Raw genomic sequence first — 19,085 nt, 5'->3', positions numbered from 1 at the left:
AATCTTTGTGGGTAGCTGTAAGCCTGCAGGTCCCGATTCAGGTATCATCTCCACATTAATGCGATTAGAGAGTTAGCTGCAGAACATTCAATGCGGTGGTAGCAGCTTTTTCTTAAATATTTCCTAGTTTTCCTTTGTCTTATCCCCTTCTGATACTTATCCTTATCAGTATGATAGTCTAGTGTGTTGTTCTTGATAAAAGGTCGGACCTTTGACTCCTACTCTGCTTAGCCGATAAGGTATTTCTCCTCGGACTACACTCCCATTCCTTTATGACCAGACTTCTTCCATAGCTTTCTAATTTGTACATCCTTGTCAATGTTCGTCTGTCCTCGGATATGACCCATGGCCTAATATCCTTTTCTGGGCCCTTCACTCCTACACCTAGCATGCTAGTATGCTACCTTATACCAATAAAATTTGTATTCTCAATTTGTGGGAAACTTCAACCAAAGCTAATACTTGGGCTTTTGGTTTGTTTTTGTTTTTATTTTTATTTTTTGTGATATTTTCTAGTTGACATTTTTTAAAAATTTTTTTTTTTTTACGGTACTTGTTGGAATTGATATTGTTAATAAGGTGTTACCACTGATATATAAAAAAACATGTGTTATTTAGTTTCAAACATGATATTTAAGGTATAGATATATGTGTGTGAGAGAGAGAGAGAGTAGAAAATTTCATTTAAAAAATAGAAAGAAACATATTTGATCAATTTCTTCAAATCATTATAGGGGAAAAAAAAGATAAAAGAAGAAAAAGTTTTGATTGATAAAAAAAATTTATTGTTACCTTTAAATAAGTATAAAAATGATAATAGGATCTCAAAATTATAATAATAATAATAATAATAATAATAATAATAATTTATTCTCCATAAAATTTGCGTATAAACAGATAGAGTCGTATAATAAATGTTCATATTAATCAAAATAATATAAAGGGTAAATTACAAAATTGGTTCTTATTTTTACGTCATATTTTAATTTCTTTTCAATTGTGTCAATTTGGTTCCTAATCTTTTTGGTGTTGTGTCAATTTAGTTCCTACCGCTATCTCTTAGATAAAAAAAATTGATGTGTCAAACAAAATAATAAAAAATTATTTTCCTGCTCATGTTAGATTAAAAAAAATTAAATTAAATATCTCAATTACCAACTCCACCAAAACCCTAACATTCTCTCATTAGTCCTATCATCTTTATCTCTTCTTCATCATCCCCAAGCGACCTACAAGGAGTCAAGATTTGAAGTTACAGTTTTTCTCTATCACGATTTATCTCTCTCAATTTCTGATGATGTAAATGTAACTTTGCTATTTTTTCAAATTAAACTGAAGTTTGATTTTGTATTAATAGGTTCTAAATGAAGAAAGATGGTGTGAGTAGAATAAATTGGATCTTTGAGAACTTTTTTACTTTCCCCCACATATGCATTTTCCATGTTCTCTCTGTTGGTCCCATTCTGAAACATATTGCATTCATCATGGATGAAAATCGAAGATATGCAAAACAGGCAAAAACCCAAAATTAGCACATGAAAAAAAAAAAAAAAAAAAAATACTCCCGCAAGTCTGCAACAGATCCCAACATCCATAATAAGCAGAACCCATTAAATTCAAGCCTAGTGAGCATCCTATGACCCATTTAAGTCGAGACACAGAAAGAGAGATCGTGAGACAGAGTGAAAACTGATCGGAATATCGCTAAACCTCGCCACCGAGACCTGCTCTGGGCTTGTGTTGGTGCTGTCAAAACCTGAGGAGCAGATTTAGGGTTCTAATCGCAAAAAGACACTCACATGAAAGCTAGTTACTGAATCTGAATCACATGAAACCTTCTTCTTTTTTTTTTTTTTTTTTTGACGTAGTATGATATGGCATTCCAAGTTTCTACTTAAATGGTATGGAAATAATAATTTATTCAGTACATTAGACATGCTAGCAATTTCCATCTAACACTTAACAACATGAACTCTTGACACAATTAAAATATCAAGGATTAAATTGACATATAATGTAAAGGATAGAGACATACTTTGTAATTTACCTTAATATGAATTTAATTATATCAAGGATAGCAAGGAACAACTTTTAATTTATTATGAGCCCAAATGGATTCAATAAATTCTTGCCAATAAACACGCATATGATATTTATCTAAATACTAAAAATCATTCTATTCATAAAATGAATTTTTGCATTAATAAAAATTGAAAATAGATTATTCATGTGATAAAAACCCTAATAGATAAACATAATATAATGAATATGCTATCTCTTATAAATTTTCTTAGACTAAACATCACTTAATATTTTTTTTAGAGAATTTTAACCTATGGTGTCCACTCCTAATGATAGTTCTTTATCATCAGACTAAAACACCAATCAGTTTTTTGTGTAGGCAGGAATTGAACCCCAAATCTCTTATACAACCATCAGGGACTTTACCAGTTGAACTAATTGGAACCCACAACATCACTTAATATTTAAATGAATAGCCTTCAATGTATCAAATTGGTCCCAAATACTCTAAAAATATAAAATTTATTTGTTTATTTTTACATTCAGGTGCACAATTGCACGTCATATATATATATATATATATATATATATATATATATATATATATATCTATACTACTATTTAAGGGGTTTCCCCTATTTGGATTCCTATTTTTTTAGTTCAAAAATGCCCCTACAGTTCTATGTTTAAATAGAGACAAAACTAAATGACAATCCGGTAAAAACTCATTTTTTTAGTTCAAAGATGCCCCTACAGTCTTATGTTTAAGTAGAGACAAAACTAAAGGGCAATCCGGTAAAAATGCAACTCCAACTCCCACTAAAATATTGCCTAAAAAATAGGACCACTCTCCTATTAATTTTTAAATTGATTTATTCACTTATAAATTAGATTTTTAAAATAAAAATCATATATATATATAATAATTAAATGCAGTTTTTTTCTATAAAATAGGACCACTAAAAAAGAAAAGTCTCATCGCACGCGCGAAGCGCGTGTGACGAGACTAGTATATATATACATATATATATTGATCCTCTCAAGTTAAATTTTGGTTTCATCTTTAGTTTTTTCCCTAAAAAAAAATTAAGTTGGGAGTTACACACGATGATTGAAAATTATAAAGCCTCCGATCTCCCATGCTATTTTTATTACATGATTGTCAATTGGGCAGTTAAAGTTTTTTTTTTTTTTTTTTAAGGGGGCAGTTAAAGTTTATGGTATCTATATCTCTACTTTCTCTTCTCTTCTCTTCTCAAAAAAAAAAAAAAAAAAAATCTCTACTTTCTACGATTCTTTAAAATAAATAACAATAAAAAAAATTCTCTACTTTTTACATTATTAATTGTAGAATATTCATTAACTTCAAAGGTAAAAGAAAAGAGGGGAAAAAGTATCAGTAACCAAACAAAAAGTGGATCATTTTCATGAGGTAATTTGGACATAGAAAAGAGCTTTTAAAATTGAACAGTTTCTCTCCAAACTAGTTTGGAGAGAAACCCTACAAACTTATCATATATCTTTATATTGAGTGCGAATTTTGAAATCTAACCGTTAGATTGCATGTTCTTATTACATTCTTAATGCTTACAAAATTTCAAGAAGATTAAAGATCAATTGCTATGTTATCAAATAAATGTTATAATTTCAAGTTTTTGTGATCTAAAGTTGTATATAAAAAATAAGTTAATTGATCAAATAGTAAATAACATCCAATTTGAACGAAATTTGATATCTATGTTAAGAACATAAAGAACATGAAGTTCAACAGTTAGATTTTCAAAATTCACAAAAAAAAAAAATATGAGAAGTTTAAAGAGCTTCTCTCCAAACTAGTTTGGAGAGAAACTTTGTTCTTTAAAATTATCCACAAGTATATAGGAGAGGTAACAATAAGATACCGAGGAAACTCCTTACTCTAAGTGAAGTTTTAATATAACACATAAAACCACTTAATCTAGAATCTTAAATTTATAAGTCTAATTATGTTATTTTATATAAATTTTTTAAGTTATATTCTTCCTCAGTGTAAGACTTTCACTCATACGTGCAGACCTAATAATCTTTCACTCGTGCATATATGAGCAGAGCAAAGGGAGTCAAGAGAGAGCAAATTACCTCCTTAACTCACCAAAGAGAAAAAAAAGAAAAGAAAAAGGGTTTCAACTTTTAATTAATGGAAAAATACAAAATTTATCCCCTCTCTCCACAAGAAATACCCATATCTTAGGCTTCCCCAAAACCAAAAATTCCTCCTTTCTCCTAAGGAATATAAAAGCAATATTCTCCAAATCAATATATGAGCTAGCTTAGTTATATACCTATAACGACTTTTTATGCAAAGTTTATGTATGGTTTGGTCACTGTCGGCCACTCATGAACCGCCTAGATTTCACCCATATCATCTTACCTTTTAATCACCACAAATAGCGTATCACTGAAGAAATGCAAACTTCTCTCTTAATCACCAGCAACACATTATCTTCAAATGGAAAAAATAAATTATGAAAAAGCTTATTGTAAATAAAACTATGCAAAATCAGCCAATGTTTCATAAAGGATCAGATACTCCTGAAAGATAAAATATACGTGATAATTATCTATTACTAGAAAATGTAAAGTTAAAGTTCATGAATGGCATCAAATAAATACTAATATTTTTATACTCAGTTCATAATAAAATAAAATATAATATTAGTGCTTACAAAAGGGGAGAAATTTTTATTTTTTATTTTTGCAAATAGAATAGTAAGTGTGGTTTTTAAAAAAAAAAAAAAAAAATGTTATATAACTCATCATTATGTTATCCGGAAAAAAAAAAAAAAACCATCATTATTGTTAGGATTTAAGATTCCAAGGTTCTATTTTCAAAAGCCTTTACCAGTGATCTTCTGCCATCAATTTAAGACCCTTGAGTTGGAGTTGCTATTATTAAGTCATCAAGTGTACTGAAACTAAAACTTTCAAGGGTGATCTTGAAGTTGTGGATTGGAGGTTCACGTTGTAACGAGTTGCTCTTAGAGAGAACTATGGATCTCGGAGTCTAGTTTGGTAACTATAGTTAGGTTTACAAAGAATAGAGTTATTCAATCTATAAACTTCCATCTAATAGTGAAATCGCTACCTTGGGATTGTTTGGTTTAATTCCTCTAATTTTTTTCCTTAGGATGGTTAGTTCCTTTGGTTTTCTAAGGTTACCGTATCCTACTTTATTAACTTCTCCGTTGTGTGATTGATATTGGTACTTGTTTGTTCGTTAAACCAAGTCTTGCATAACTAATCTAATAATCAACTCGGCTGTAAAATTGGTTAACAACCGGTTTAACAGGGGTCTAAACTCAACAATTATGTACGAAATATCGAGTTTATCCCATCATTATTTTAATTAATTTAGTTGGTTTTAGGGCTGCAGATAATGAGATAAAGATGCTTCGTATATGGCAATTTCATGCTTTGTAGATGCCCATTGGCCGTAAGGTATTCCATTTCAAACGCGGAGTACACATGTGTACTCCGCGTTTGAAATGGAATACCTTACGACCAATGGGCAAATTGGCATCAAAGCATACGAATTTATATGTGATTTCAGCACAAATACGAATTTAGAAAGTAGAATACATTCCTCACATAATGACATTTTTTTCACTTATCCAGACAATGGCATCACCTTCTTTCGCTCATCCGCATATCCAATATCCAAATCATGCAATCCCTGAAATCTAGATTACCATATGCTTCAAGAAATTGGCATCTCATTTTACAGTGATGATCTAGATTCTAGAATAGATATGTGGGTCTTGACAGACGTACAAATATTTTCATTTTTATTCTCTTCTCTAAAAAATCCAATTTTCTTTTTATTATTTTCACCCCAAAAAAAAAAAAAAATCAAAACTTGACATTACTAGTAACTAAGAAACAAAAAACATAATGGTTAGTACTTCTTAACACTAAGAAACAAAAATTTCAGAGATTTGGAACAAAACAACTAAGGGGTAAAGTTTCCATTGCATTTATGACATATAGTAATATGTACACATAGATTCACACACACACAAAGTCACATCACAATGGAAGAAGAAATCTACAAGATTTGAATTTCCTCATACTCTAGTAATTCTAGAATACAAAGCACTCTTCTTCCCTTTGAATCTTTTGTTGCCTGGCAATGAAAGCCTCCACCTTGCGCTGGAACTCCTCGTTGCTCATTTCATCCTCAGGGCATGAACTTTTGGCCAATTTCTTACAAGAATGATCACTCTTCCTGAAATTCTCTGTCTGCATGCGTCGAAGTTCGCGGCGTGATTTCTCAGAAACACCCCGACTTATTTTCTCGGATTGAGTCCTCTTGTACTCCTTAACTACACTCTCATCAGATATGATATGCTTATCGAGGTTCCGGGTCTCATCTTGGTTAACTTTCTGGTTCTTTTCACTATTCTTAGTGATCTCCTCGTAAAGATCCAATCCTGAAGTGTTTTTTGTGGAACCTCGAGCTGAAAACTGCCCGGACTTAGCAAAAAGAGTGATGATTATAACATTTCCAACGACAAAAACGAACCGGGGACTAACCAAGAGAACGGACAAGTTATGGAAGTACCCACTAGAGTTCTTCATAGCAAGTGGGAGATGCAAGGAAAGCCTGGAAATCAAGACAAGAACAATGCATACCTCGATTACCCGGAAAAAGTTTGCAATCTTTTGAAGCTGGCGATGCTTTTGCATCGCGTTCGCCTTAACATTGATGTTGTAGAAATCGAATGAATCCATTTATAGACAAGGATGGAGAATGAGCAAAAATTGAGAGAGGTTGAGGTTGTTTTTCTTTTTCTTTCCCTTCTTTCTTCTTCTTTAGGACTTTCACTCGAAAGGAATTTGGATTTTCATCAAAGCTTCATTAGCAACCATTTCTCTAAAGAGAGAAAAGAGAAAAACTGCTACCATCATAGAAGATGATAAGGTGGTTTTAAGGTTTCGGAGCATAGAGACAGAGTTAAAGCAATTGAAAGCCTTAAGAGGCAAAAATAGATGGCTAGGCAGAGGAAAACAGAGGGCGGTATTTAGGGTAGGCAGAGGAAACAGAGTGAACTATATGCTCTGTTTGCTCAGAAGTGCAAAATATTTCTCATTTATAGGCATAGAATATATGCCTTCCACTTTTTCTTTTATTCCAATTGTTAACTTTATTTTCTTTTTTCTTTTTTCCTATCAAGATTTATTTACTTTTTTTTTTTTCTTTTTCTTTGCTGAATGATTTATTTACTTTATTTCAAATGTGGGAAATGTGTAGTACTAAAAAATGTACAATTTGTGGACTCCTTTATTGGACAGTGTACTTTGAAAAAATGACTCTAGAAGATTATATTTTTTCGTGCATTCAGACTCAAGTGCATTTTGCCCAGTAAAATGTAAACCATAAGATAATTTCTCTACGTTTTGGGAGAAATACTATTATTCCACGTCTATAACATCATCTTTTAAGACTATCCAAATAAGTCCACCCCCCCCCCAAAAAAGATTTTTTTTTTGGGTGACTTATTTGGATAGTATAGAGCAAGAAAGTAAAAACAACTTATTTTTAGTAGCTTCCTTAATACAGAGTCTAGACAATTAGTGGGAGAGCCAGAATTATATATATATATATATATATAGAGAGAGAGAGAGAGAGAGAGAGAGAGAGAGAGAGAGAGAGAGAGAGAGAGAGAGAGAGAGAGAGTCAAGCTAAATATATAAAAAGAATTTTAATAAAAAAACCTATTAATCATCTGTATATATATATACACACACATAAAATATGTTTACAACATGATTTAAAATTTTTTTTTCTCATATATAACCTAAATATTTACATCAAATTAGTCTTCACATAACTCAAAATAATTTGTTTATTCTATCAATTTGTAAGCTGTAAGCTGTGAACTATCACTTTTCAATCATATTGATCACAATTATTATTTTTTTGACATTTTAGATCAAGACAAATAACAAATATACTTTACATGTCTGAACATATACAAATCAAAAGATATATAATTGTTGATTTTGTGGTTAGTAGTTGAGATTGTTATTTATTTTTTATTTTTTATTTTTTTACAAGAAAATTTTTGTTTTTTTGTTTAGACTTCTGTATACTCAGATTTGTTTAACTTAATTAATTAACCAAATTGATACTTAGCTTTATTATGAGATATAGGTTAAATACATACAATCATATTACTTAGTACGAAAAAGTAAAGAAGGCAAGCACTATGATGGCCTAGAAAAACTAATAAAACCAACATTTCTAAAGTAAAAAACTTGGAGAGGAAAACATTTTTAACCTAATCTATCCTCAAGGAAAACAAATTCACTATGGTAGAATGGAAGTTTACAATAAATTTTCTCACTAAATTCTAAAACTATCTCTTGTAGAACTTACTCACACGTGATAGGCCAGGAATGTATTGACCTTTTGTGATAAATTAACTAATTAATTAGCCAAGTTAATTAATTAATTCAATTTACATGCAATACGCATGGTAGTACAAACAAATCACCAACTAGGTTAATATACTGCAGAAAATAAAGTTGACATAGCGATTTGTTTATGAATGGGGAAAACCTCCAAGGCAAAACCCCACCGGGGTGAATTTAAGGTCACTACTCCCGAGAATCCACTATTATCACAATAAGCGGTTACAAGTAAAGGAATCCTAGTACCTTATACCAACCTATAATTGAACCTTATTGAAATATACAATTGGACTTGTTCTGTAGTGACAATCCCTCTTTTCAATGCACAGCTCCCAATACTTGACCAGCCAATCGATGCATGAATCTAAGTACGTGAATAACCACCAACTTGAGAAGGATGTTGGCTGTAAAGTTTTTCAATTCATTAACACGATAAAAATCACGAAACTCCTTAGTTACAAAACTCTATGACATACAAACGCAGCAGCTTCTTCAAGAGAAAGATGAACTAGGGTATATGTCTCCAGTCACAATATGCTTGTGAAAAACCATTGTATCAAGTTTCATTCACTTGTGTCTACTGTGACGGCCTTTAAAATAATCCTTATATATGTTTAAGGTTGCGAGAAAAGAAAGCCTAAACGTGTATACATGGATTGGTGTGAAATCCGATCTGAAAAACTGATTTTCGTAAATCTCGATAGATAGGTTATCTGTCGAGTAGCTATCGAGTATCAGGCTGAAACTCCCTTTTAAACCTCAATAGATACTATCTGTCGAGATAGCTGTCGAGTTTTAAAAACTAGCACTTCTTCACTTGTTTCTTGGACAAATTTGCATGACTTTAACACTTGGACTTGAACTCTTATTCCTTAAAGTATTAAACACATCTTAGATCTACCCAATTACAAGTAAAGTGTGCTTTGTCAAAGAATTAGTTAATTCTAAATGACATATGTTCCTAACATGATTCACATATGTCCTAACAACATGACCACGTGCAGCTTCGACTCCACAAACTCTTCTATCCTGAATTCGCTGAACATGAACATCCACGTTTGTAACTTTAAGATCTCACTCAAAGATTTAAATCGTTAGCTATGTATGATTTTGTTGCTGCAACTTCAGATTTATCGATTCTAATAGTATGAGAATGATTTCTGGTAGTGACTTTGATAGGAGAAGACACAGTACCTTTTAGATCTTACAAGAACACCTCCAAAGTCATAACAAAACGTGCCTTAGGGTTTCCTTTATATACTAGGAGAATTAGATTTGGAAACTTAATCACTTAATGGGCTTAATGAGCAATTGGACCGAAATTAAAATCTGCAGAATTCGCATCTCAATCGGTCAAACCTGGCATGTTTCAAATTCTTGAACTTGCAGCTTTCTTATTCTTGTATTCTGACCTGCAACACCTTGAGCATTATTTAATCATACCTATAGACTTAGGCATCTATTTCTAAACAAGTTTGTGAACACAGTTTGTCAATTGTTGTAAACTTTTAGAACCTAACAAAAATAATCATCTACAACTCTTAACCACAAGAACAACAATTTTCTTTTCTTCTAAAAAAAAAAAAAACTTACTGTCCATATCTCTAATTTTCTAAATTTTTTAACATTTGAGATTGTAGGTATGTATATATGTATGTAAAATTTAGAAGACTTCTATTAAAGATATTTACTTATCTATTTGTTCTTATAAAAAAAAAGTTATCTATTTGTAATAACACATATCTTGAATATGCTTTTATTTAATGAGTTAAATATTGAGCCATTTTGGATAAACTGTTGTAAAAACATGCATTTTAAAATATGTATTACAAAAATGTGGTTTTTGTTTAAAATGGCTGTTTGTTAAAAAGCTAGTCGGTGCTGCATATTTGAATTGCAATTTTTTGCATCTTTAAAAATGCAAATTCTTTGAAAATGCAAGTTTAGGCTACACAAACACCTAAATATACAGACACATTGTGTAAAAGCAATGAGAGGAAAAATAATTCATTAATAATTTATATAAACTTACGTATCTTTAGGAAAAAACTATTCATTGATCTAATGAGCTTTATATGGTATAAAAATAATAATAAGAAAAAACTATGCATTGATCATTTAGAGTATAATTTTTTTTTTTAAAAAAAAAAAAAAAGAGAGGGAGAGGCGACTTTAAAAAGACAAGGGGAACTTAAATCCCTCATTTATTCTCTCACACAAATGCAGCTTCTTTTCTCAAACCTCTAATATGTCTTAGGAAGTATATACTATGCGTGCACATTCCTTTTAACCAATATCTCCAATGAATTTAACAAGTACTTCCAATAGTGTATATATTTTATTCACATTATTTCATAATCTTATGTGTATATTTCTTCCCATTTTCCATACATCTCTTCCTCCTTCTAGGTTTTTGGCTTATTGTTGCCACTAGTTATTCAGTTATTGTTTATGGAGATTTTGTTTTATTTTAATTAATCCCAACTTGTTTGATTTTTCTTGTCCTAGTTTTGATTTGCACTCAAAGAAAAAAAAAATTCACCTTTTCCCAAAAGATAAAGTTTGGCTCCAAATATGTTTGGAGCCAATGGCTACAACACCACTTATTATTTTTTTAACAAATGTAAAATTTGACAAATTCACTATTATATTACATTTTCTTCTTATATCTGTCTTACTTGCAAATTTTTTAGAAAATAAAAAACCAATAGTTATGTTATTATCAAATATTTAAATTTCAAGTTTTTTGTAATATAAGATTATGCATAAAATATAAGTTTATGATCAAATAACAAATAACATCCGATTGGTACGAAATTTGACACACATGTTAAGAATATAAATAACATACAATCTAATATTTATATTTTCAAAATATATAATCGTATTAATCTTTTTAGTGGGTGTTGTAGCCAAACTTTGTCCTTATCCAAACAAGACTCTAATGAGACACATAAACTTCCTCTCTTATTTTTTCAAATTACTTTTTTTTAAAAAGAATCATTCAACTAAACCAATTTGATGGTTCAAAATTTTTTCTTAAAAAGGTATCCAGTAGAATCTAGAAACTACAAATGAAGATTTTGTAGTAGCCTTTTCATCTCCAAAGGCTAGGCAAACGGCAAACCTAGAAGATAACTAGCATGATTCACAATCAAAGTATTCCAAACCCATTTCTTTCTCACTAAGAAAATGCCACGTAATAGCAACTTTTCCTCTCTTTGTACTCTTCCTTTCAAACTTTCACCTTTATATTTGGGCATTCAACTCTCTCTTCTCCTTTTCTTTTCACTTTTCTCCCCCTATAAACTTTTAGACTTCTTCCAAGAGAATCAACAATAATAGAGGATTATCAAAAAAAGAAAAAGAAAAGAAGCAATAATAGAGTATTGAAGTGTGTAATCTTTTGCTTTATGATACTCGTAAGTTTTTTTTTTTTTAAATTTTAATTTTAATTTTATATATAACCTCAAAAATTGGTTTGTTTGTTGCACTGTCTTCTTTGATTTGAATTGAGACAATGAATACCATTTTTTTAAATATAAAAAAGATGGGAAAAGAAAGTTACACCGTCCTTATCTCTAAATGCAGGTAAACTAGAAGGTGACTTAATGGCTGAATGAGTGGGATGTATAAAAAGTTCAGATTGAATACGTTGGATTATGGCAAAGCTTTCACCTGGCATAGGTCCATGCCACCTAATAGTAATAAGTGGACCAAATTTTTTTGCATAATTTGGAAACGAATGTAGCTTTTGCACTAGCGCCTCTCTCTCTCTCTCTCTCTCTCTCTCTCTCTCTCTCAAATTGTAGTCTCTATAGTAGTTGAAAGACGATTCAGTCAAAAGTAATTTTGCCATAGGACTCTGGAATCCAACTTAGACAAGTTACGCTTTTCATCAATAATGCTGCATCAAAAAATTCAACAAAATATGATCTTGTTTCTCACCTCTATTAATTTTTTTTTTTTTTTTTCTAATTATGAAGTTTAATAATGGCCAAATTACACTTACACCCTCCTAGGTATAGCGAAATTACACCCGTTAAACCCTATTGTAAAAAAAAAAATGACACTAATCTCAAATGATCAAAATAATTGACACTCTGCTCTCTTTTCTGTACTCCTATATGACAAAATAATTGACACTCCAATGTGTTGGGACATTGGCATCATGAGGCCTTCACGAATGATATCTTTTGTTAGCTTTTACACACACACACACACACACATATATATATATATATATATAGTTGTTGAGGGTTGTTTTTCGAATTGCCTCGTATCTGTACTTGGTTGGCCTTTCTTTTAAACCCGGATTTAGTTTGCGGAGTCAAATCCACTATCGAGACGAATCATGATGTAAACTTTAAAATGGAGAAAAAAAAAATTATGATTAGTGTAAGAAAGCATAAAGGGTCATTTCTATTTAGTGCGTGTACCCAGAAACTCATGGAAGTGTTTGAACTTTGAAGGCTTGATTCGAATGTATATTATATATAACATCTAAAATATAATTGTATTTTTCTGTATCTTTCTAGATCACCTAAGTTCTGATTATCCTTATAAGCCATAAATATTGCACTTTGTGTCAATGCTTGGGCGTATATCCAAACCCCCTTCAAAAGCCAAATGAATTCCATTTCGCCACTTTGGAATAAAAGTACATAAAAATAAGAACTAGCAAGACTGGTAATGCAATACGATACTTTAAATAAATAAATAAATAAAAGAAGAAAAGATAAGAAGACTGATAATACAATACGATGAGATTTGAAGATTAAAATATCGGCTTGTTTAGAAAACGTAACAAATGATTAATTAATGGCCAAAATGGGTTTTTACCCCCCCCCCCCACCTTTTTTTTTTTTTTTATTTTTTTTTATTTATAACTTTCTAGCATTTTGCCCCAGTTCTCAAACTATTTAAGAAAATGCCTCTATTTTGAAACTCGATTTTCTAAAAATTGAGTTCTAAATGTAAAAATCAATTTTTGGACAATCGAGTTATAGTAAACGTGGACTTAGAATTTTTTTTTTGAAACTAGAGTTCAATGAACTTGAGTTCCATACAAAGAACTCGAGTTCTAGGAACTTGAGTTTCTTGAATGGAACTTGAGTTCCATGAACTCAAGTTTCAATTTTTTTTTACTTTTTTATTTCAGTTCTGTATAACTCGATTGTCCAAAAATCGAGTTTTGAATTAGAACTTGATTTTTAAAAAATCGAGTTTCAAAATAAGGACATTTCTCTAAATAGTTTGAGAAATATGACAAAATGTAGGAAAGTTTAAAGAAAAAATGGCAAAAGCCCATTTTCTCCTTAATCAAGGTTGTACCATTGCTGTTTATCAAAAAAAAAAAAGGCTGTACCATTGCTTTAAGTAATTTTGACACAATATTTTCCTTTTTTTTTTTTTTTTTTGAGACCGAAGATAGATTTTCCAATAATGACATATGGTTAGACTTTTCCTCGTAAAGTGATTATATACATGTACTTTTAATCGATTATGGCATATTTAATAATTATGTCACTTACTGATTATGCAAAGAAGATCAGTAGGCTGGATGCTTCGGACTTGAAAGGACCACTTGCTCTCTCTGCGGCCTGAAGAAAAAAGAAAAGCGAATCAAAGGTGACCGGGGCTGCTGGCCAAAAACCCTCCGATGGCAAAGTTAGTTTCTTTCTCTATATTTTTGGAGTTCCAACTTTTTTGGAGTAAAATTCACATACCTTTGCCTTGTCTGAATTAGTCTTTATATAGTGCCTTCATAGGCAGTTATCGAAACTAGAACCTCCCCTGGATTCAAGGAGGCGCAAGGGTCAAATGTAACTCCCATAACCGTTTAGGAGTTATTGCTTCTATTTCACAACGGATACCTAACAGTTATGCGTGTGATAAGGAATTATCACACTATATTCGGAGATTTTTCTAAGTATGATACTCTCGTCCTGGAATTCCTTAGTTGAGTATACTTTGGCACTTGCGCAGGGGTTGTCTCGTCTGACAAACAAACTCCTTCAAGACGAGGTTGTCCGCGCTCTGGACGAGCGCCTATTCTCTGGTGGTGCTTATCTTGTCCAGAGCTCTTCTTGCTTGGACGAGGTAGTTGCAGGCAGGTTCCAGAGGGTGTTTACAATTCCAGCCGGGTTACGGACGACCTTTATGGACGACGACTTGGAGATAGGCAAAATCAGTACCCTATCAGTTGCCCCCTGTTTAAGGGTCATCCAAAGCTCTTTGGTTTTTGGACACGCTTCAACATATCATCCCACGTGCCTCGAGGTAGAGGGTGGGGCTCCAACGGCCCCCAAATTGTGCCACGTGTCATCACTTATTTGGTTAACCGTCATGTCGATTTGAGTTTTTGAGGAAGTTGCCACGTGGTTCTCCCTGATTGAATATTTCGTTTCAGGTTTCACTTTTCAACGCCTATAAATAATGGATTTCCTCCCATACCCTCTCCATTTTTCAAATTTCCTCGTTTGACATCTCTCGTCCATCGCCTCGTCTAGGAGTATTCCAGCGTCCCTAGTTTCCTTCGTCTAGAGCCAAGTATTTTCTCTACGCTCGTCTTTAGACTTCCCTTACATTTCCACAATGTCCGAGGTTTTTTCTTCATCTAGCAATAGTGTTGATAGGGAGATAGACGAATATCGCAACACAACTAGCTATAGTGGTTCTAGTAGTGATAGCAGTAGTAGCGGTGGTAATACCACAGACGAGTATGTTTCTGGGGTTCTTAGGGTTCCCTTAGAAGTTTTCCAAGAGGAATTTAGGACGAGAATGACATCTGGGTCTAGGGCTGGTCCCTCTAGTGCGCCCTCGTCCACTCAGAAGGACGAGGTTGAGACTGTTTACAATTGTGCTGTAGGGGTTCCGGCCAAGACAGGCGAGAGAAAATTAGCGTCCCTTAGAAGCTGGTACCAAATTCCAGACGAGCTAAATCCTAGATTGGCTGTCCGTGATGAGTGGTGTTGCCAACCTCACTTTGGCATTGGGGTTTACGAAGCCTATCTTCTAGGGGGTCTTAGACTGCCTCTCAACGCTTTTGCTAGGGAGTTGCTTACTAGGTTAGGTTTAGGTTTGTGTCAGCTAAATCCTAATGCATGGAGACTAGTCGTTTCTATGCAAGTTTTGTGGAGAGAGATTTTTGAAGGGGATTGTCCTCTTACCGTGGATGAATTCCTTTTTTGCTATAAACCCTCTGAAATTAGTCAATCTCGTGGCTTCTATCAGTTTACGGCCAGGAGAAAATATTGTAGGATTATAAAATCTTTGGTTACTTCAGATAGGAGTTGGAAGACGGAGTTCTTCTTCGTCTCCGATTTTTGGGCAGGACGCCCTATTGAGTTGAGCAGGGATTCGTTTCCCCCCTATACAGGAGACATAGGGAACCTTCGTCCTGAAGGTATGCTTACCACTACCGTAACATTACCTTTATTACATATCTTTCAATTTTAAACTCCTCGTCTTTATTGCAGGTGTTAGAAGGCCATCGTTGAACAAGTTCTATCTAGGACGCGTTCAGAAGGCTCGTCTTCACCCAGAGAGGGACTTCCATTCTTTGGTCACCCTCCAGCGTCTTGCGACTTGGGGACTTGGCCCAAAGCCCTCTCCAGAAGCCTTAGCCCACAAGATTACAGTTCGTCGACGTGAGTTCTCGTCTTGCATTTCCCTTTTTTTTTTTTTTAATTTACGTCATCTTAGACACATTTGTTGACTTATTCACCTATATTTATTATTATTATTGTTTATTTTAGGGATGGCTACCATGAAGGAAAACAAAGGCAAGGGGGTCGCGGATGAGCGTGGTAAGCAAGACACCGAGACTAGGGCTCGTCCTACTGCTGGCGACAAGAGAAGCCTGTTAAAGGCCATCAATCTTGAAAACCTCCCCAGCCGAAGAGCCAAGCACAGGAAGTCGTCCAAGCCTGGGGTTGTCTCTCCCGCTGTCCCTGTTCCTCCTCCTCAATCGCCGTCCGTCCAGATTCTCGACGTGGAGTCATCTGAGCCTATTCACTCTCCTCCGTCCAAAACCAGTGTTCCTACCTCGTCCTAGCCTCCCGTTGATGTTGTGCCTAACCTTCTTGAGAGTGAGGGCTTGGCCTGGGAGAGGTTTCAACAAGCAGTGTCTGACGAGGACATGGCTGCATGCTATAACATGTCCCTGAAAGATTTTGAACACTCAGGTGTCCACGATTTTTTCAAGGTAATTAATATGAATTTGTTCTCGTCACTAGTTTTTTTTATTTTTTTTTATGCTTGTTTACTTTGCTTAATACGAAAATTCTTATTTGCTTGTGCAGACCATGTCCAAGTTTATAGCTGCGTCCAGGCAGGCTACTAAGTTGGACAGGATGAGGCTGCTATTGGAGAGGAGGATCCAAGAGGTCAAAGACGATTGCAAGGGCTGGGCTGAGACGGCTGCTGAGGCTAAGGACGAGGCCAAGGGTTTGCTGAACCTCGTCGAGGAGCTAAAGGTTGACATAGTGGAAAAAGACTCTCGTCTTGACCACTTTCAGAAGAAGATCGACGAGCTAAGCAACTCCCTTGTGAGGGCTAAGGACGAAGCTGTGGAGGAATTCAAGGCTTCGAAGCAATTAACTGACCTTCTGGACGCCAACTATGCGGCTAGATTTGAAGACTTTGGCATGGAGGCGAAAGAAAAGTTTCCAGAAGTTGATTTCAGCCCTATCGTCCTTCAACTTGGAGGTGCTGCTAGTTCTTTTCTTTAGACTAGCTCTGAAGATATCAATGTTGAAGACGATGCCTCGACCAGGCCTGCTCAAGACGACCTTGATGCCTGATGCCTTTGTTATTTGAAGATTTTATCACTCTTTGTTCAAGTGTTTTCTTCTCTTTTTTTTTTTAAAAAAAAAATGTATAAGAGTACACTTACCTCGTCTGGAGTACTTTTGACGAGTTTATAAACAATTGCCTTTCAAGGCTTATTTCTTAAGGGTTTTTGGACGGTGGTCGTCCACCCTTTAATGTCTAATGAATGTTTATTTTCGATTATCATTATTGTTGTTCCATGGACGAGTTTACGCATTTTTATTTTTTATTCAATTGCCTTTTAAGCAATGTTCCCAAGTGTTGGGTGATCGTTTACACGATTCCCTTATGGACGACTCGCTTAGGACGATGATGATCATTTTGCCTGCCCTTTAGGCGATTATTACTCGTATTTTCGCGAGTTCACAATGTCTTGACCATATGCTCGTCGTTGGGATGCCATGCGTTTTGACTATATGCTCGTCGTTGGAATACCATGCGTTAATGCCTACTTTCTTTCTTAGACAAGTGGGCCCTGGCTTTTTTTTTAATTCATTTAAAGGAAATCTTGGACGAGCATGCCTTAGCATTTTTCTCTTTGCCTTATCCTTTTTTTTTTTAAGGAAAGCTTGGACGAGCATGCCTTAGCATTTTTCTCTTTGCCTTATCCTTTTTTTTTTTAAGGAAAGCTTGGACGAGCATGCCTTAGCATTTTCCTCTTTGCTTTATCCTCATTTAAAGGAAATCTTGGACGAGTTTGCCTTCGTCCGAAGATTTTACTTGTCTTAGGCTTTTGCCTCGTCCGTGGATATTATTATGGAAACTGGAATTCAAATACATAAGAAATTCAAACCATATTATTACATGAACATTGTTCACAAACGCGGCACATGCTTATAAGCTAGTGCCTTATTAAGATACTTAAGTACATAGCCTCGTCTTTCATAAGCTGATCTGTAAGTAGTGCAAAAGTTTAAGAACTAGTGCACTTTTATTCATAACACACCATAATAATAGTAAAAGTAAAAGTAAATATAAGCAAACACGCAAATCATAGCTGTAATTTTGCCACTGACTTCCTTCGTCCCTGCTCATCACTGATAGTACCTTCTCAGATGTTCCACGTTCCAGGGATGCTCTAACTTCCACCCGTCCAGGGCTTCCAGGTAGTAGGACCCCTGCCTCTTGCAGTTGATTACCCTGTAGGGTCCTTCCCAATTGGGTCCCAGTTTTCCATGAGCTGGGTTCCTAGTCGCCAAGGAGACCCTTTTGAGGACAAGGTCCCCCACACTGAACCGTTTGGGTTTTACCATGGCATCATGCTATCTGGCCATGAGATTTTTGTACCTTGCCGTCCTTTGCTCCGCATCCATTCTTACCTTGTCAATAAGATCGAGGTCAAGGCGAAGTTGTTCCCCGTTGTCTTTCTCCTGGTACTCCTTCACTCAGTGACTTGCCATATGGACCTCTGCTGGTATGACAGCTTCACTCCCATAGGCTAGTTTAAAAGGGGTCTCTCCTGTCGAAGTTCGTGCAGTCGTCCTATAGGCCCAAAGAACACCTGGTAGCTCGTCTGGCCATATCCCTTTTGTCCCCTCGAGCCGAGTCTTGATGATTTTCAGCAGGGATCAGTTTGCTACTTCTGCTTGTCCATTTTCCTGTGGATGGGAGGGTGAAGAATAGTTATTCTTTATCCCAAAATGATTACAAAAGTCCTTGAAGGGTGCGTTGTCAAATTGACGTCCGTTGTCAGATACTAATACCCTAGGTACTCCGAACCTACATAGGATATTCTTCCATACAAAATTTTTCACATTCTGCTGAGTGATTGTTGC

General features: G+C 34.3%; 1 protein-coding gene across 1 annotated transcript; it reads right to left on the bottom strand.

Moving 5' to 3' along the window:
- Nucleotides 1–5,998: 5,998 nt before the first annotated feature.
- On the bottom strand, nt 5,999–7,119 carry LOC142643632 (uncharacterized). Its single transcript, XM_075818329.1, has one exon. The coding sequence runs from the start codon at nt 6,790–6,792 to the stop codon at nt 6,142–6,144; it is 651 nt and encodes a 216-aa protein (XP_075674444.1). The 5' UTR covers nt 6,793–7,119; the 3' UTR covers nt 5,999–6,141.
- Between the last annotated feature and the right edge of the window lie 11,966 nt (nt 7,120–19,085).

This window comes from Castanea sativa, chromosome 7, assembly GCF_040712315.1.
Source record: "Castanea sativa cultivar Marrone di Chiusa Pesio chromosome 7, ASM4071231v1".
NCBI classification, from domain to species: Eukaryota; Viridiplantae; Streptophyta; class Magnoliopsida; order Fagales; family Fagaceae; genus Castanea; species Castanea sativa.
The sequence above is the reverse complement of the archived record's forward strand: the minus strand, read 5'-3'. Positions and strand labels throughout refer to the sequence as shown.

Excerpts from the sequence above, each read along its gene's own strand:
- LOC142643632 (XM_075818329.1), bottom strand. The coding sequence starts at position 6,792 with ATGGATTCATTCGATTTCTACAACATCAATGTTAAGGCGAACGCGATG.